Source organism: Adelges cooleyi, unplaced genomic scaffold, assembly GCF_023614345.1.
Source record: "Adelges cooleyi isolate 19-005CV unplaced genomic scaffold, UGA_ACOO_1.1 ACOO_flye_CR_arks_rails_tigmint_CR_PRNA_376, whole genome shotgun sequence".
In the NCBI taxonomy this organism is placed as follows: domain Eukaryota; kingdom Metazoa; phylum Arthropoda; class Insecta; order Hemiptera; family Adelgidae; genus Adelges; species Adelges cooleyi.
This window is the reverse complement of record NW_026096053.1, coordinates 10942623-10963679: the sequence shown is the minus strand read 5'-3', so window position 1 is coordinate 10963679 and position 21057 is coordinate 10942623. Positions and strand designations below refer to the sequence as shown.

General features: G+C 31.9%; 2 protein-coding genes across 6 annotated transcripts in view; one reads left to right on the top strand and one right to left on the bottom strand.

Annotated features, from left to right (window-relative positions):
- The first annotated feature begins 2369 nt into the window (after positions 1–2369).
- LOC126840857 (S phase cyclin A-associated protein in the endoplasmic reticulum) lies at positions 2370–8798 on the top strand. Its single transcript, XM_050576838.1, has 16 exons — positions 2370–2489; positions 2600–2779; positions 2852–2955; positions 3026–3172; positions 3238–4698; positions 4774–5418; positions 5632–5897; positions 5974–6163; positions 6236–6351; positions 6683–6806; positions 6890–7047; positions 7166–7306; positions 7379–7589; positions 7954–8106; positions 8191–8361; positions 8436–8798. The coding sequence occupies exons 2-16, from the start codon at positions 2668–2670 to the stop codon at positions 8499–8501; spliced, it is 4065 nt and encodes a 1354-aa protein (XP_050432795.1). The 5' UTR covers positions 2370–2489; positions 2600–2667; the 3' UTR covers positions 8502–8798.
- Positions 8799–19278: 10480 nt separating this feature from the next.
- The window catches only part of LOC126840445 (insulin gene enhancer protein ISL-2B), a 35652-nt gene continuing 33873 nt past the window's right edge, over positions 19279–21057 (bottom strand). For 4 of the 5 annotated variants that reach the window (XM_050576187.1, XM_050576189.1, XM_050576190.1 and 1 more), the window contains 2 exons: positions 19734–19924; positions 19279–19645 (listed from right to left, as the gene is read on the bottom strand). In XM_050576187.1, coding sequence (XP_050432144.1) covers positions 19769–19924 — 156 coding nt within the window. In that variant the 3' untranslated portion in view covers positions 19279–19645; positions 19734–19768. Of the gene's footprint in view, positions 19646–19724; positions 19925–21057 lie in introns of all 5 variants that reach the window. The other variant, XM_050576188.1, reaches the window with a different exon arrangement.

The following is a 21057-nucleotide window of genomic DNA, read 5'->3' as shown; positions in this document are numbered from 1 at the left end:
TAATCTTTAAATTAGGATTTTGCAAAAAAAAAATTGCCTATACATAACTCCTTAATAAATAAGGGGTATAACGTCCTCTTAAATCTTACCTAATATCATAATAAAGACATAATCCAACACTCCAAACGAATAACCAATATAATATTTTTAGACTCTACGTCGAAACTAAATTTTAAAAAAATAATAAATAACAATTTTCAAAACAACAAGTACCTAACGAGACACACAAACGAATTTTTTAGTTTTTTCCATTCATATTTTATAGGTAGACATACGGAGATACCTACCTACTATTAAAAATTATAATACTTTGACTAAGGTTAAAGATTAATGACGTCCACCCATATATATTAGGTGTGTAAATGTTTTTAGGAGGTATAAAAATATGTCCTATAAAAAAAACGAATGCACGACCACTCCTACATTTGCATTAAAAAAATACTTTGTATTTGAAAAAAATATACAATAGGTACAGTACAGCAGATTTACAGTTTTATTTTTAATTTGTCAAGCGTTGTTGTCGAGTGCGGTGTGTATGTTCAAAACTGAATTTAGGTAGTCCGTAGTTTGACTATTATACTATAGTTAATAATTAATATATCGAATACAAACTAATAACTATAAAACATACATAATATAATATTCAATGTAGCTACGTAGGTATGTATATTTTATTCACTTATTTACAGTAATAATTATATTACAATTATTAGCAATGCAATTGCTTAGGCGATTCGTAAATTAAAAACAAAACAATATTTTACTAACATTCTTGTATTAATTGTAATTATTTAATGTTCATTACGTAAGTAATTGGTCCATGGTTAAATTAAAAGTTTTTTGTTTATCAATTAAACTGAATAAAGACGTTTAATTTAAAAACCAAAAAAAATATGTTCAAAGTACTTATTATTTTTAAAAAAATAACTAAAAATAAATAAATAATAAATATCGTTATTTCTCGAATTAAAGTGGTTTCTCTATGACATTTTTCGAACCGCTACTTGGATATTGAACTTTATTTCAATTTTCAAACGAAAGTTGTAAGCTTATTCTTTAAGTAGTAACCACTAACCTTAAAAAAGGTAGGTATAATAGATGTTAACTTCACTGTCAGTTGTTTGTCAGATTATGTAGGTTAAAAGCACAGTTATGTTCTATAGACCATAGTTATTATAATTGATTGACAATCGTTCATTATTTATTGACTACTAACGAATTTTTATGTGTATAAATTATTGATTTCAATAAAGCTATTGAAGTAGTCTAGAATTTTTGAAAACCGGTAAAAATTAATCTAAATTTATTTCAGACTGATTAATTTTAATCTCTATATAATTAGGACCTTTAAAAACAGCACTTATGTTAATAGATATATAGTTCTTTTACAAAAATATGACTACAATTTAATTTTTAAAAAATTTCCTTGGAGTCCTATATGCGTCTATTAATACAAATTTTTTTCGAATTTTATTATTTTTTAGGGTATTTTGTTGTTTCTGTCAATATGTTCTTTTTTTTAGATAGATGATAACAGCTATAATACAAAATAATATATAAGTTTTAAATCTAAATTCAGGGTATCTATATAATATATTTTATACTTATTATTCTTATTCCCTATAAAAGAATCACTGCCTCTATATTTTCTATAAATTGTATTTTTCATCTTTTATCAATATTAACGTTGTATTAATTATTGTATTTGGAAATTAAAACGGACCAAAAAAAAGTTTTCTACGTCTTAATTTTTTTAATGCGGTTATGCTTAAGGTATAGGCGGTATATTATTGCTTTAGTAGAGGTAGCGTCTAATGTAGTACACTATTAGCACCTACATTATAGTATTGTATAGTAAACGAACCTTGAGTTGCTTCCTACACATAAAATGATTTACAACCGCGTGCTCGTGCTAAAAAAATGACGTTTTTGTTATACCATTGCCAGATAGGCGAATGCCCTCGACTATCAATAATGAATGTAAAAATATAGTATAAACGTCACTACTGTAACCACACAATTGATTTTTTTCTTATTAACAGATAGTAATTGTGGTTTGATGGCATTTCATATTTTTTTTTATAGTATTAACTTCAAGGAAGCTCAAGTCTAAAAATCGTGTGACAGTCGTTGTCAATTGTCATGTCGAAAAGGTATGTTTGGTATTTTACATAATATTGTATTATATTATATTATTATAATTTTGATTGCAAGCATTGTGATTTATTAGTCATTTTGCTATTTATTTTAACATTAGTCAACTACTAAAAAACCACTTTTTCCGCGCCCGATTACGCGTTCTTATCGTTCACCAGACAATTGTACTGATAACAGATTACAAAATTAATGATAACGATTATAAAATATTATGCAGCTAAACAGTAAACTAACTCACAGACAAATGACAATAGGTTATGCGAAAATAATAAATAATATCAATTACCATTTAATGATCGATCGTTAATGCGCTATTAAAATAATTGTTACCGGTGAGCAGTTTTTTTTTTGTCGATAATAACAGTTATAAATTGTTGTTGCATACCTACCCAGTGGTTTTACTTGTTAATAATTTCCATGGTTATTTGTTTCTGTTATTCAGGTTTTGAAATATAGTTATAAAATGTATTTACTATGGTCTATAGCCAAGTAATCAGCATCTAGTCAACAATGGAAGTCGGAATGCACAGTACAATAAATAACAGAATGAGGATGTGGCCAAATCGCCAGAGTATTGGATTGCGTATACGATCAGCCTCGGCAGGTCGTGACAAAAGATCTGGTTAGTTTTTAAAAATATGACCTAGAATTTATTTACAACAATAAGTATAGTTTAATTTTGTTTTTTCATAAGAACTTCGCAACCGATCTTGGACATACCTATTCGATAACTTGCGGCGGAATATTGATGAAATTTATCAAATATGCGAAAGTGATGAAAATGTTTACGAATGCAAAGTTAGTAGTGCATCTAAATATGTATTTGGATGTTTATTCTGATGCTGAAGTAATATTTTTAATATTTTAGGAGGCAATAATGGTTTTACAAAACTATATACATGACTTTCATAGCTTAGTAGAATGGTTTCGCTTAAAATGGGAGTATGAACATACAGATCCACCTCAAAGACCAAATTTTCTTGCTTGGGAAATAAGAGGTGCTTCACCTAGAAAGGTAATAATTTATAGGTTTTTATTTACTTTATCCAGATATTTTACTATACATGATTGTGTGTTTAGATGCTTCAAAAACCGTGCATTTCTCCTGGACTAACACGGAAAAAATTAGACCTTTTATCGGAATCGTTAAGTAGTGACAAAAGTAATACTGATTTTCATGAAGTTGATGAAAAAGAAGATAATTCAATAAAAAAGTTATTTACAAACCAATGTAGTCAAACAGATTTTGAGCCTATAACTAAGGTAGTAACTGAACTAGAAGATACTTCAAAGAAAGTGTTTAAACCGATTACAAAACCAATTGTGAAATCATTGACAGTTGATAATCAAAAGAAAAAAATTCCTGTTTTCGTTCCTAAACCAGTCAAACTGTTAAAATCAAAAGAAGATGATAAAGAAAAAGCCAAAACAGAACCGTTAAAAAGAACTCTTACATCAATGGCTCATTTGTCTCGTTCGTCAACAACCGTCGTAAACACAAAGTCTGTAGAATGTATTAAAAAAACCTCTACGAGTATACATTCAAAAGAAGAAAAACCCAAGTTAGTTACTAAAAAAAATACTACTGCTGTGAATGTAAACTCTAAAAAAATTCCATCATCGAACGATGTAAAGAAAAATAATGTTGATGAATCATCTCGTGTAACTGACAACAGTAATCAGAAGATCAATTTAGCTAAATCTAAAAGAAAATCTGTCGAATCGCTTCAAATGGTAAATAATGTCTCTCCAAAACCAGAAAAAATTACACGTTCAAAGACTTCTATCGACATGAAAGCAATAAAAGTTTCAAAACGTGGTATCATCAAAGGGAACGACGGTTGGGAAACTGTGATTAGATCACGTCGTAGTAATCCGTTAACACAAAGTTCGAGTAGTATTAAGGTAAAAACCCAATTTGATATTAAAAAACGTTTCCAAGTTCCATCGGCCGCCAGTTCATTGCCAGCTTTATCATTGGACTTGGTGTCTAGTCCTGAGGAACCTGAGCCCAAAAATGTAATTCCGGATAAAAACGAACGCCCAATCATATCAAATGCGGTTACATATCCAAAGAAAAAAGGTAAACTAGTAAAGCCGCCAATCCAAAAATGCAAAAAAATCGATCAGATAAGAAATGAAATGTTAAAAAATGAAATCGAAGAACGTCGAATGTGCGACGAAGAACTATTACGTAATAGACAGTTTTTTGATGAAGAGATGATGTTAGCCAGAGAAATACGAGAGTTAGAAAATGCCGAAAGTAGTTGTAGTGATGATATGACTCAATCGGACCGTTACTCAGATCTTTTGGATAATATGATTCTCACCGAACGAATGTACACTATTAACGAAATTAAAGCACTAATAGAGTATGGCAATGAAAGTGCTATTGATTCTATCGGTATGCAATCTTGGGATATAAGTAGATCTACTGAATCAATAAAACAAACGTACAGTGCCCGACAAGCAAAAGCCCATCAAAAACGACAGCAATTGCTTCTAGATAAATCATCTAAAGTGCGTGAATTACTCAAGAAGGTTAGTTGTTTAAATTATTAATTGTTAACCATTTGTGAATTAATTTTATTATCATAAAAAAATTTGTGTTTATAGGTCGGCGAAAGAAAAATGTTACAAACGCAACTCATTGACGAAAAACGCATAAATATAGATAAGAAATTAAAACGTGCCGAGGAAAATCGCAAGCAACACTTGCAGCAGATTCAAAAGAAAGCACACGACGAAGAAGAGAAACTTCGTGAAATAGCTTTTATCAATGAACTCGAAGCACAAAATCGAAGACACGACATATTGACACTGTGGCAAGAGCAGGAAGACCGATTGCAAACCATACTTGAAGAGCGTAAACGCAATCAAGAACGAAAAGCTGCCAAAGAAGCTGCTGTTGAAGAGCGTCTCAAAGCGTTAGAAGCTGAACGTCAAGAGCGTATCGAGCAGATATTGGAGAGGAGACGTATTAAAGAAGAACGAATAGGTAGAGAACAACAGGAAAAAGAGAAGGAGAGACAGGAGTTAGCCAGGGAAAAAGCTAAAGAAAGAGAAAATAAGCTTACAGCGTTGTATGCAGCACAAATGGCTAGTACCGAAGAATTACAGAAGAAAATACAACAAAAGCAAAAGGAATCGGCAAAGAGGCATGAACAAAATATTGAGCATATCAGACAAAGAGCTCTGGAGTTGGGCGTACAAAAAAATGATATCGACTTGGACAAATATTGCACCCCGTGTGAAATAATAGTGAGTTTATATTATATAGATTTGAAAAACATTCCTGCCTAAGTTGACATTTTTTGCTTTAAAGGAAAAACTTTTTATTAAGTAAATATTCATAAATATTTTTTTTTAATATGATAGAAGTATTGTTATGAATATGATCATGATTTGTGTTAGGCTTAATGTTGTACTTATAAATATAAGTGATTTTAATTTGATTGTATTTGTTGTTTATAGTTTGAAACTGTAGTCGGTTTACAGCATCATTTACGCACAAAAACTCACAAAGAACGTACCAAAAAGATTAAAAAACGTACTAAAATGGAACTATTGGTAACGGACAAGTTTAATCAAGATGTAAAAAAGAAGAAGTTAAAAAGAGTGACATCTCTGGACAGTATATCGCTGGATGTGGATATTAACGACGAGAAAACTGGCAACCAAGGAAAAGTGAAAAATAACCGTAAGCGGTGTTTAAAATTACGACATAAAATGTTGACGAGGTAATTTATTTTTAACGTGTTATTTAATATAAGGATCATTAGATGGATAACAAAATAATATAATTTTTGTACGTAGGAGTAAAATATGTGAAGATAATTTGATTAAACCGGATTCGTCTTCTGTTGATAAAACGACAATAGAAATTTGTGTGAATTCCATCGAGAAACATCTAAACGAATTAAAGAGTGAACAGTGGTCGAAAAATGTGATAAAGAACTTAGAAACTAAATTGATATTCTTAGAAAAACGTTCCAATGAAATTCCTGTATGTATTTCACAGACTGTATATTACATTTCATATTACTTTTTAATGATGTCTATATTTTTTTATTGACAGGTTAAAGATTTCCAATCTTTAATTTCGCGCAGTGATGGTTTAAATGTTTTAAATAGAATTTTGATAATGGCATTAAATGAAGAAAAATCAGCAAGTTCTTCGGATTTCCTCACAAAGTTTGTATATATAACATATACATTGTACAGACCTAGACATTTTTTAAATGCTTTTTAAATTAAACATAAATTGAAATAATTACTGAAAAATAAATCTTGTACATTTTTATTTAATATAAAAAGTTATTTCAAAAAGTCAAATAAAAATGTATTTGTTTTATTTTAATGAACATGGGCATTTTTTGTTTAAATAAAAAGTTGCAATAACTACTCATATCTTAGAGTTTTGTTTAATAATTATTTTTATTTAGAGTATCAGATAATGTTTTATTTGTAATACATTTTTTTACTGTTTCTAATAACATGTATTTTTAATTATAATATTTTGCAGGGTTGTATTTAAAACGAACAAGTTGTATATTAAAGTGTGTAATAATAGCGACGCTAATACAAATACTGTAATTTACACGGAAAATATTTTCATAATTTTGGACTTACTTTTACTCGAACTAAACGTATGTTAAAATTATTTATTCTCATTATATATATATTATACATATTGACCATTTTGTAAACCTATGTATTTTCGTCATTACAGAAAGTCATTCCTGATAGTGGTGTGGACAGTAATTTTAAAATTAAAGCTCAAACAGATTGTGCAATTAGCGGACAGCTGTTAGAATTGTTAAGTGCAGTTTTATTATCATTTAAATTTAGCCAACAAGAAGACCAAGAACAAATCCATGACTTAATCAGGTATTATAAAAAAAAACCTGTTTAATGTGCTAAGTTATGCTAACAGACCGATATATTATTTTTGTTGTGTTATTACTTATTTAAATAACAATTTTTTAAACTATATGTACATTTTCAGTTATACGTGTTACATTGGTTTACTTGAGAAAATAGTTCACTTTTTCACATTAGTCCGAGACAGTTACCCTGAAACTAATGGAAATGTATCCGATTTTGTCATTCATTGTTTGTCGTTTATCGGCAGTCTCTCAAAAATCAAGTAAGACGGTTATAGTGAACTAGTTTGTGAATCATACTATAGAATAACAACATTCACAATTTATTATTTCAGTACCGAAGTAATGGTGAAGAAGTACACTGAAATTCTCAGAAATACTGAGTTGATGGGCGTCATGCCAGTTTTGTACAGTGTATTGTTACGAAATGATTGTAGCACTAACGGTCTGGGGCCGACAGATCTGTCGTTTGCCGCCCTTAAAGTTACCAAAGCAGTATTTAGCATGTTGACATCTATCGCTAAAATGGATCCTAACACATTCCAAGTAATAAGAAAAAAAAAGCCACAACAGAGGGGTTGGATATATTGTCAGAAAATCTATTCAATATAAATATAAAAAAATTTCAGATTTTAATTCCCAAAACTACACTTTAAAAGTAAATTAAATAAAAGGTTCTTACCCCACATATGACATATATATTTTCTTGGTTTTTCTCTGTATACATCTAATGAATATCTCGCACAACTTTGGAAGTAATGTGTACATTTATCAGGTCTGATTTTTAATCCATTGTCTTGCTACGTGAAAAAATTAGTCTGCTGAAACAATACCATTTCAGCTCCAAAATATTGTTAATTTGCTGTAGTAAAAAAAAAATATAAGACTAATATTCAAAATTTCATTACAGGAAGTGTTGAAAGTTGAAAGTCTGTCCGTCCAATTTCGACATATAGCCAGATATTTATTGTGGTTCTGTTCGGAAAAGCCTGAGAGCAAAGATTTATTAAACGAAGTCATTGTTGCTGTTGGCTATTTTACTCTGAACAGTAGTCAGCACCAAGTAATACAAATTTTCTATACGTCATATAAGTGGCAATGTTGTTGTATGTAATGTTATTATAATTTTTGTATTTCTATTCTACAGTCAATGTTACAGTCTGGACCGTCGCCGACAGTCCTTCAACTACTCTGTACCTTACCGTTTCAGTATTTCAGTAATCCCGCATTGACTTCAATCCTATACCCAACGCTTTTGGCGTGTTGTTCAAACAATGCACACAACAAATCGTTAGTGGAGTCTGAAATATGCTTTGACGTATGTAACGCTAAAATTTGTTTATATAATAAAAAATAATAATGATGGTTTTTTAAATTTTGGTTTTTCTACAGTTGCTGGAAGAATTCCAAAAGTCCATTCAAAGTAAGAACATTCAAATTATTCAGCTGATAAAATAACAATGTCCTAATTAATTGTAGTTTACGTGCAAACTGAATATAATAATATGTGTACCTCCCTACCATAAATTTAAATAATATTATCTCTATTAATCATTTCTGTAATAATTATTAAGGTTCACCAACAAGTGGAATTAACATACTAGTCTGTTAACCTTGTGATAAAAAAAAAAACCAATTGTGTAATATTTTACTTTTTAGTTTATAGATAATTTTCATCAATATATTATTATACTTAGAATTATTATTGTTGGTTAAAATGTAATTTCAACTAATATAAATATCGTTGTTAGACAATGTGTAGTATCTATTTCCTAAAGAAACGTATTGTTTTTTTTTAATTCTAACGAATTATTACAATTTATCTATGTTATTATTGCGGTTACTAGAATTTATTAGGTGGAATAAAATGGTTAAATGGTTGAAACGTGTTTTTTTATTATCATTTTTATCAATACGAACATTTCCTACTTTATCGTTAGAAGCGGAATCGTTGACTTTTACCAGTTTACTTTTAAAGAGTGGCTATTTTAAATTTTGCATACAGTTTAGCATAAGTACTTTGTGAGAGGTCAAAGTACAGATTTTTTAAAATAATTAAAATTTCTTAATTGACAACTGTAAAGTCCTTTATATAGATCATTATCATAGTATAAACGATTTTACATGATGATTGTAACTTAAGAGACGTTCGCCTGACTCATTTTAGTAGGCGCTTGATAGAACTTTTGCAACTGTTCTACAATGCCTACCTAAATGTATTTCTAACGTTTTCAATACATTTTAGTGACAAAAGAAAAAATGTAAAGAAAACATTCGGACCGCTATTTGATACGATGTTGTAATAAATTTACCTGTTTTTCTTTTCTTTGGGGTGAATTCATTTGGGTTGAGTGGGTTCAGGTGTTTTAGTCGTCCGTAGCACGTTAATAATTAAGCAGTTTTAGCTATACCTATACGGATCAGCACGCTCAACACAAAACATTTACCGTAATTTAGGTGTGTTATATATTATTAAAGTCAACGTGTACTCTTGTATCGTTTTTACGCTGTACTTGTAAGTTGTAGACGCTGTAGTCACCACGATCGTTTAGTAAATTGAAAATTATGATCGCCTATGGGGAGTTTCTCCAAAGGGTGAATGAAAACGATTTGTCGCCTGGAGCGTATTCCTTTAAACGATATGAACACGTGAAACATGTCTAAAAGTTGGCCCTGTTTATAACAAGTCATAAAAAATGGCTCCATGGTGGTCGTTATTTTTGATTGTGTGTTATACAGCCATGCTATACATTTTAAATAAGTATAAAAACAAAAGAAATACTCAATTTTTTTGAGAATTTTAGATTAATCCCTTTTCTCTCTGTTTGAGCGGAAAGTTTTTCCGGTATATTTAAAATATCGTGGAATACTCTATACCTACCTATCAAATGTTTAATATTATAATATTTTTTAAATTTGTTTACTAAATAGTTAATTAAAAAGGGATTACCTAATAAAATGTTCAGTATTAGTTACAAACTATATTATCTATTAATATAATTTATTTCAAAAAATAATAAATAAGTTTTTACTTTTCAAATAAATGAAAAATTCTCAGTACCTACTATAATACCTACACCTCCGCTTAAACACTGAGACAATTTTGTATTTTTCAAATATAAATGCCAAAGTTGGAGAACTCCACTCCGTTCATTTATAAGGAGTAAAGTATAGGCAATGTTTTAAAAAACTCAATTGAGAGTGAGCTACAGTGTATACTCATTAATACAGTAATGAGGTTACTTATTGATTGCCAATTATTTTGCCAGACCACCACAGTAATTGCTATAGGATAAATTACAATTTTTTCCATCAAAACTGCTTTGCGAGGGACAAGTATGTGAGGCCAGTATTAACAGTAGATTTACCAAATTTTTACAATGTATGGAGAATAACATTATCCATGGGGTAGCGTTTTAATTTTTTTTTCATATCTATACTTAATATTTTTTTTTAAAAACAAATGAAAAAATTAAGGTTTAATAATTATTGTTACAGTTGGCGAGTTGTTGATGATGACGTGATGGCCGTGACTCGTGAGTGCCGGTCACCTACACGATGAACATATTATGAACATTGATCCGTACCTACATGATCCTTAATACAATTTACTACAAAGAACAGCTTATACTTCATTTGCAGTACTTACCCATATCTTTGTTGTGCTTAATAGCGTTGGGGGCATGGCGGCGACACATCCATTAGGACGGTGATTTTGCCGAAGATTTTATTTATCATCAACGGCTGAGGGTTAATCCGAAATCGAATTAAACGTCCCTCCCCTCTCTCTCTGACTCCCCCTAGGTTTTTCTTCTTGTTTTTCGCCTCGTCCCCTCCGAGACTAATCCGATTGTTGCGAACACACGAAGACAACAAATGAGCGCAACGGACCGTCACATCTCTTGGTCAGTCACATTCAATTATTACTGATTTTAAATCGACACAAAAACACAATTTTCACCATTATTTTCAGCTTATGTAAATTATACAGTTACAAAATATGATCAAATCAAATAATAAATAATCGACATTAATAATATTATATAATAATTATATAATTATTATATAAATATTATAATTATATATTATAATATTCGCTTTCTAAATTAAAATAATAAACTTTATATAATAACAATTGTCATCCATAATATATAAGCTGCTGTATAAATTGAGCTTAACAGTCGTGGACTAGTTATCTACAACAATGGCATGGGCTTTTTGCTTATTTCGGTTTACCATGTTTATTGTGAGATTTTCCAATTAATCAGGCGCATTGGGTAGGCAATATCTCTCAAAACGATATAGGTAATAATATAAGACTGAATACATACGGGAGTTCTTGGCCTTCGGGGTCTGAGGTTTTGAGCCGCACTTAAGCTTATAATAGGTCCATTATTTCTATATAAACTAACTGAGGAGGGCTGATTTGTAGGTATGTGAAATTAGTCAACCAAATTGAATAATCGTCCCCGTTCCTGAATATTTTTCTGATTATATTTTGTAACGTTTTTAAAATATGAAGGGCACAGGGTAAAAACGGTAGTTGTCACATTGTGAAAATTTTAAAGTATAGCAAAAACAAAGTTTGTGAATTCCTCTACCTCTTAAATAAGAACAAAAAAATAAACCACATTAAATGCTACTCTAACAATAAATGTATTTATTTTAACAATCTATTGACATAAATAAAAAAAATTATTGGCATAAATTGAAAAAAACTATTTTCATAGTGTGACAACTACCGTTTTTCCCCTGTGCCCTTCATATTTTGTTGATATCAAATTACAGTTATCAAAAGCATCCCGATACTTGCTGTATCGAAAACAAAAAAGTTTGGCGTCTCTGCGCGCATAATCACACAATACGTTATGTTAATAGGTATTTTATATAGAGAGGAACGCAAAATCGGTATACATTTAGTACACACTGTACATGTTATTAAAAAAAAATAATTATAGGTACTATTGTGTTGTTGTGCGGCAAAAGGGTTTGTTTTTTAGCGACGTCGTTGCCGGTGCAGCGGTGACGGCCCCGCGCGTACCTAATGCGTTCGCACACCGCACCGCTCTTGTCAGTCAGCTGAGAGAAAGCTTTTAGCCGCGTAGGCGGCTCGAGGGCGGGCACCGCGGCCGGCGCCGGACGGGGGGGTGCGAAGGGTTTTAAGCGTAAAAGCACCGGGGGACGTGCACTACTACTACCCCGGTCCTCGTCCTCGCCCAAGTACACACGGCAGTTATAACGTGTAGTCCCTCGAGTTGTTGCGCGCCGTGCCGTGTACGACGGCGCGTTTCACCCTATAATCAGTACTAAAAGCTCCTGGCCGCCGAATCATCCATTAGATAAGGGTACCCGACCCCAAACAATGGCCGATGACTGCGTACATACACACTGTACACACACACGCGCGCACACACACACACACATATACCGTATATATTTATATATATGTATGTACATTGTATAGCATACAGTATAACGGTACAGCGGTAGGTACACCGACGGCGGCGCAGGGTAGTGAGGCGTGCGCGTGTAATTCAATAATACCTGCGCGAAAACCGCCGCTTTCTCTCCGCCGTCCTCGGTTGTGTATAACGCGCGTCCTCCCCTATAATATATTTTTCTTGCATCTCTCTTTTTTTTTTTTTTTGAGTCGCTCCTCTACTACCCCTATCTCTTCCGCAAGTATGTATACCGTCGCCGTTATATATTTTTGCCCCCGTGTACATATACACCGGACAAACACACACACACACACATTCCACCCGAAAAAAGTGATGCCCTTTTACTAACACACAAACAGATAATACGGACAAATAACATATTATTTTACATATAAAATCTAAATTACCCAAATACATTTTCTAAAACATTGTCCAAGCTCATACACGAAGAGTTTTGACAAATCAATGTTTCATTATAATACAGGTACAAGAAGAATCTGTTTTTAATCGGCTTTTTACCAATTTTTTTTAAAATACGAATAATTCAAAATCTACAAACGGATAGTTTTTTTTTTAAGTTTTTACCTTGTGTGATAACTGTACTTTAAATAAAATCCTCATTAGTTTTAATTTTTAAAATTGTGTATAAAACTAAAAAATAAACTTTAGAATACCACTCACAGAGAAAATGGCGTGTGTGCGTTTTCATATTCAAGAGTAACGAAGGTCAAGGCTAACATTTCATTGTAAAACCAATACCTTGTTAGTTTTGCATCCAGACTTTAAAAAACGTACAACGAGACGAATTACGTAGACAACTATTTTGATACATGCTATTTGAAAACTTACTTTTGTCTTTTAAGTATATACCTGCAAGCGAGGTTTTTAGCAACAACAACTTTATATAATTCTATACAACCTACAATGAACTTGAAATTAACCAAAACGTTTTAACTCGTAGGCTGCATTAAGCACTAGTCAGTTTTTAATTATGTTGTTAAATAATGTACATAAAATTATTATACTATGGTAATCATTTATTGTTTTCAACACTTTTTGGCCGGATGGTGTTATTTTTGCCTGCCCCGGCTCCTAAGACTCCCGTGAACTATCGAATCCGACTTTATGGGCTTTAATGAAAATACAATGTTACAACGATAGTGCATTCCGCACGCTGTCCAGGTCAGGGCACCAGCTTTATGACGGATGACCTAATCGTGTCAGAGCGATGAGAACGTGACCTCGGTTGGACAGCAAGTAAAGTTCGTGACGAATGCCGACTGCGTTACGTTTACACTGGTGCGTAATAAAAATTGCGCACAATTAAACAATAAACATAATATTTTTATTTTCCAGTACGGTTTTTATTTATATATACCATTATTAAGTTTTATGGCGTTCGAATTACACCGGTCGGAGGATGTTGCGGCAACGGGATGCGGAGACGGACGACCGGGTTAGGTCAGGTTATAGGTTGTTAAAATATTATGAGATACACGAGGAGTTTACCTATAATATATAATATATATATATTTACACATACTCCTCACACATAAAAATTATATTGTATATAAATACCGTCGGCACGGCGGTCTCACAAACGCACGCAGTAGCCACCGGACGGCAAAAAAAAATTAAATTAAAAAAAAAAAAACATCACAATATTATGACAGCTATAATAAACAAATATATAGCCCTTTTTTATGGTTCGGCTTATATCAAAGATGCCGAGAGTTACAGTTACAACTCACTGATACGATTTCCTATATTAGACCTTGTGGTACCCCTGGTAGACCGGTAGGTACAATATAATAATAATAATATTATAATGACTCGCATTCGATTTACCTATATTGACTTTATACCAGAACTCTATCTTCTGGACGTTTTTTTTAGTAACTTTCAAATTACTACAAGCGGTACCTCGTTTTTGTTTATTTTTACTTAATTGACTTTATTATTTTTTTTATCTATTATAATATGGTAAAATAATTTCTTTAAGTTACATAATGTTTTGACTCTTCTGAAAAGTCTTAAAAATTTGACTTGTCCTCTACTTTCTACAGTAAGTCGTAAACGGTCCAAGTTATCTTAAACGTTAGACGTTTAAATGCTTAAACTGCTGTAAATAGATAAATGATAATAATATCAATAAAACGTCAACTATAGGGAAAAAATGAATGATTGAAAACATTATATCAAAACATGATATTGTTATGTAATTTGCAAAAACAGGTATGTTCTGATCATGAAATACTGGACTATGAACCAATGTATGATTTGTGTTTTAGACTTAAGAGTGAGAATTTATTAAGAAGATAGTATACAAATTTGCAATACGATCAGGTTAAGGATTATTGCCAGTCGTTTCTCGTTGTTGTATACATGACTAAATACTTAGCATTATAAATTATAATTAGGACTAATATTAGAATTCTGGTTAGAGTTCAGTCAACAGTAACAATAGAGTTTTGGGTGTTCAAAAGTAATATGGAAATCGTAGTGGTTTGCCGTTTGTTCTTTATGAAACTGGTAGAATATCTAATTTTATTTAACGTGTTGTATAAGTACCTTGTTGCTGATGTTAAATTAATGATGAACAATGAAAAAGTAATGCATTTTTCTATCTTCAAAACTATATCTAGCGCAAACTGATGGTTTAGGACTAAATGGTTGACGCAAACATAATGATTAATTTTTAAAAAAATTGTATTTTTACTACATGCGACCATTACGTTTACAAGGAAAGCTCGTACAAATTTGCAAATATAACTTGTAAAAACGAGTCACGCCTAACTTGCTTAACGTCGGACTCATTTTCCTTCACTTGTTTGAAATTATGTACTTACTTCATGACGTCACATTATTGTATTGTCGCCTTGCATATTAGTATTTTACTTACCTATACATACCTATAATTTTATATGGGCACTTCAACATTTTTTTTTTTATTGGCTTGCCTATATCGTCCGACAATTAATATTGCTATACGATCTGTTCACGCCGTAATAAATATTTTATAGTTGGAAAAAACCGTTCTTATACCGAATCGTACGCTTCCCGAAACGGTTAAAACCAGAATCCGGTCCAGAAACAAAGTACCCCAGCCATTGGCCGTGGGTCATCATCGCCGGCACCTGTTGGCGCCACAAATAATAATAAAAAATGCACACGCGGCCGTGTGTGTCGAATTAAACGCTTTACCATTTCACCATAATAATATGAAGACTTCGATTACGCCAAGGTTATCGATGGCACGCGATCAAAACACCTTTCGTAAGTCCTTTTTAATCCGTCCGGGACAGCTCTTCTCTCTCTCTCTCTCTCTCTCGAATAACTGAATAATTCAACCCCAAGAGATAAAACATGCATTAATAGTAATAATAATAATACAAATCTTTAATTAAATTATTAAATCAGTCATTCACTTATGTGTATATATACACAACTATTAAATTACTCGACGAAACACCACCGGTGTCCTAAAAAACAGATGCGCGATAACGATCGACTATGTATTAATAATGATGATATTATAACTATACTGTCGTATAAAGAAAGATTTGATGTGATAAACTAGAAAATCGGAATTACCTATTTGCCGTTATTATAAAATGTTAAAACTAGAAAATTAAAAAAAAAAATACCAGTACTGTGAAATAGTCATTAAATGAATTGCACGTGTGGGCGTTGATGTCTATGGACATTTCAAGAATATATGTGTATATTCATACATACTAATTTACTATTCTGCTTTACCCTTTTAACGGATGGTATGCAAATTGAAACCACCGTAAGAGATTAGTACCCAAAGTCTACTGCCGAAATCCAGCGAACAGTAGAATATTTAAAAAAACAGTAAGCGCGTTGGCTACTTTTTATTATTATTTTGTTATGGCAAAGACAACGTTGGTAGTTTTCACGTTTACGCGATAATTACACTCACGCCGAATTACAGCCGGACGGCACATACCAGCTGCTTCGTCGAGGAACATCAAAATCATTCGAATACACTAAAATTTCGAATAAATAAAAAAGTCCATCCGAAGCCAGTTGACGTTGCCTTCTTAAGTGGATTGTTTATTGTAATTTCGAATAATCCCGTGTAATAATTAAAAACATACAACCAAGTGGAAATAACATAAAGCTTATAATCTGGTTGAGAAATAACATTAGGTACATTAGGCAGTGGTTAATTAGGAAAACTGTTAGTGTACTAATAACTGGGTGGTGCGATATAATCAAAAAGTAAAAATACACGCATTTCATTTAGGTTTACGGACTTAACTTGGGGTGGTAAGTAATTATTTAACGCAATTTTTTTTCCCATTTACAATCAGTATTGTTTCACACAAATGTTTTTATGTAACTTATGTATTTTCGTTGGCATTGCATGCGATTACACGATAAGTGTACGTAGAATAATGTACCCACGCAACAGCGACCGATTGTATCAAACAAAAATAATAAAACAAGACTGCACGAAATGGTCAACGTTGATAACACTTGTAAGTAAAAATATCACACAACTTCTAATGTAGATACATTAACTATAGAAAAGTTGTAAAATCCATTTTTAAAGCCCTCGGCCGGCCGTTTATGTCGTTTTTACCTTGATTATTGCCATTTGCTAAAAATCAGTAATAAAAACTTCAAAAATCGAGCCACCCAACGATAAAAAATTAAAGCAAGTAAGCAAATGGTTAGCATTTATGTATTTTATGTATTTTTATATCATTTGTAGTACATAAAATCGAATTAGTTATTTTAGTAAAAAGAAACCAATTTGGTTGAATAATCGAATAATTTATTTATTTATTCTTCTACAGCCCAAACCCATAACTATAAATCCCTAAATCGTTCCTGGCCTATTAAGCTTTTATGTTTAACATACCGTGGTTATATTTTTCACTAATACTGTATACAATTTATATTTTACACAACGACGGTGTGAATCATAATTATTAACTATTATTTGTATTTAAGTGTGATGTGTAACTCACAAGGTAGTATAGTCAATTTATGGTTCTATGCTTAATTCGTTTAATGTATGCTATGTGTGTGTATATTTTAAGTATGTTCGTATAGGGACTATTGCTATTTGTACTATAGTCAAGTGGCCGATTCCTTTTATTAAGTCATAATCGTAATACAAACAGTCTACTCGAGAGGTATATTTTTTTATTATTTATTGTACCTGTAAATTGTATAATAAAATAGGTACTAATTGAATTCTCGCCATCGAGTGTCATTTACAAGTGCCCGACCGAGGTAAACCCTACATATACTTTGTGAGCGCGGTCGAGTGGCTTTATTTTTTTCATTTGTGTTTTTATATATCCTTTCCGCTTCCACAGGAAATGCACACTGGAATTATCGATCCGGGGGCGCACCCGGTAGTAGGCGCTGCTTTTATGTCGAAACTTTTAACTTGCGGTTTCGACGCCTGCGGAAACCCCTCCTGCTATATATATATATATTATATATGTATACACATGTATAGAAACAGTACACGGGCGAATTTATATGTACCATGCAGCAATTTTTTATGAACATAGGAAAAGAAATTCGGCGGGCCAAAAGGGTGTAACGCGCGAGGGGAAGGTGTTGTTTATAGGGATAGACAGGAGGAGTGTACATAAGTGAGACGGCGGTGCGGGGGAAAACTCTGCGTGTCCATCAATCATACGGCGCGACCGAGGCAATAGACAGGGGCCGGGGTGAAGGGGTCGGTCGGAGTGTTCGACGGGGAGGAGAAGAACGAGACGGAGGGGAGGGGTGCGAGTTTTCCGAGTACGCCCTCGGAAAATACATTTTTCATGACTCTTTTAGGGGGTAATCGGGCGCGGTACCAACGTTTCTATATATATATATACATATATATACATACAGCTAAATCAAGACCCGTAACTGCTATAGTGCAGGGACGGCAGCGGCGTTATGAAAACTTTGCCAGAATCTTTTTCACAGCCGAGCTTACACGCCATTGATACTGTGTGTATGCGTGACCTAAGTGTACAATGTACACGCCTATACGGGTGCAATAGAACATTGCAACAGTACAACTTGGACTAACATTACATACGGTGAGATGTAATTTTTTTTTTTATAATTTTGTTAAGGTACTCATAATATATTATGGTATTATTTTTGGTAGTGAAAGATCTGTTATTTTACATGTACTATGATAAAACACAATAAAAGTAATAGGACAAGTATCTTTATAATGTACAGGTTCTCGACATCTGATGCAAGCTTTCATATAATATATTTAAAAAAAAATGCTTTTATTTTTTTACTCGTGTGGCTAAAAAACTATTTTTAGTAATTTATATAATGTTATCTCACATGTAGACTAAATATATTACAGTACGATGCATAGTTTTTTCGGTTTGACTATAAATTTCAGATTGCACCGAGTAAAAAAACCGAGTGCATATTGAAATATGCCACTCGGATAACTGCCGGGTGTAGGTGTCTATTCTATTGTATTCTATATTCTGATGACAAAATATGCTCAAGACTACTGACAAAAGGCTACTTGATAATAGTTGAGAATCGGAACGGTTTTAAGGAAAAAATCACGGTTTCGTATAAATAATGAATATATCACTTTAAATAATGAAATTATCCAATAATAATAATAATAGTGACACAATAAAAACAACTGAATAATAATGTCGATTAATAATACAACTCTAATGAATTTTGTTTTTCATTATACGCACATATATATAATATATGTATATATATATTTTTAAAATTATTATTTACAAAAAAAAAAAAAACGTACAACAACATATAGATAATAATAATATAATTATTATAATAATTTTTATTACTGCACCGGAGCCCGTCTTTCCGTCCGCGTTCGATGTTATCATTTTGGCTTTGGCTTGCTCGGTTATTGTTATTTCAGTTAATATAATAAAATATTAAAGATAACAGCCGCGAACCACACACGAACGAGTGCACGTCCACACAGGGAGGAGATGAGTGAAAAACGAAAGTATTACAGTTTGAGATGTACATAGGCGGATACACACGTCATGTCCATCGCACACCGCAGAGGGGAGAAGACGTAGAACGACGAAAAAGTATAAAGAGGTTTTCTAGTATAGGAGGTAGGCATATAAAAACTATGTGGATTGTATTATACTCCTGAAACATAAAACAAAACAAGAAGCGTAAGAACGAGTACGATAATTATTGCTATAAAAATTCGTGTTTTTTTAATTACCGGTCTCACCTGTTTTTTTGTTTTTTTTTCAAAACAAATTGTCTTCAGGGACTCGACGTGTCGTTGTGGAGACTGTCGTCGCTCTCCAGGTACGTGACGAACGAGTCGGTAGAATCTGGATGCATCATGTCAACCGGACCCGGATCAATGTCTAACCTGGTCATTGGCGGCGGCGGACCGTGTATGTCGTAACCGTGCATCTGCGCAAACAACAACACACAAAGATGTTAGAAAACCCAGAACGGATTGGCAAAAAAAAAAAAACACTAAAATCCGTCGAGTATGGATTTGAGTTTTGGTGTATGTAAACTGCGCTAAAAATGACCCTTTTTCTATAAGCTGTTATGTAAACTGCGGCAAAAACAATTTTAACATTGTACAAACTGCGCCAAAAATGATAAGGTACATTCTACAAACTGCGACAATTTATTTTATAAACCTACTATATAGTATGTAATATTGTATTGTAGTATATAAATTTGTATTGGTCAATTTCAAGGTCCCTTCCCGCACTATTCGACACCATGTCCCATTCTTAGTTTCTACGCACACTACAAATTATGGCAAAAATAATCCTATTGATCGCATGATGCGGCAGGTCAATGAGAGTACCATTTACCATAATATATTATTTTAATATTATTTTTTTTGTCCACTTTACTATTACTAATTTATATTACCTGTTATTATTATTATTACTATTATTGAATTATTATCATGTTTAAACTTATATAGTATCTAAATTTGTATTGTCCTGTGTTAAATTGTTGTAAAGGGCTTTGCCCGTAAATATATATAAATAAATAAATAAATATACTATAATATATAAATACCGTATACCGATAAGAATGCTATCTTGTACCATATATTATTATTATAGGTCTATGGTGTGCACATAGTCAATAAGAGTAAATAATAAAAATTAAAAAACAATTTAAAAATACATATGAAATTGAAAAATATTATTATTTAACTAAAATTAATTTGTATATCTAATATAATACTGTCTAAGAAAATAAAAAATTATTATTATTATTATTAACATTTTTAAAACATGCCAATTTCAAAAATTCGTAGGTTTAAATTTCTTTCTTTTTTTTTTTGTACGCAATAACATCATTGATTAAACGATAAACGTGTATAATAACACGTTAGTACATATTATGATTTCCGTACCTACACGAGTATATTATGTTACCGTATCGGTATATTATTGTATACAACTAATATAAGTATAATATTATATACTACATAGTAGGTATATAAAATAAATTGTCGCAGTTTGTATAATGTTTAAATTTTTTTGCCGCAGTTTACATATGAGATTATAGAA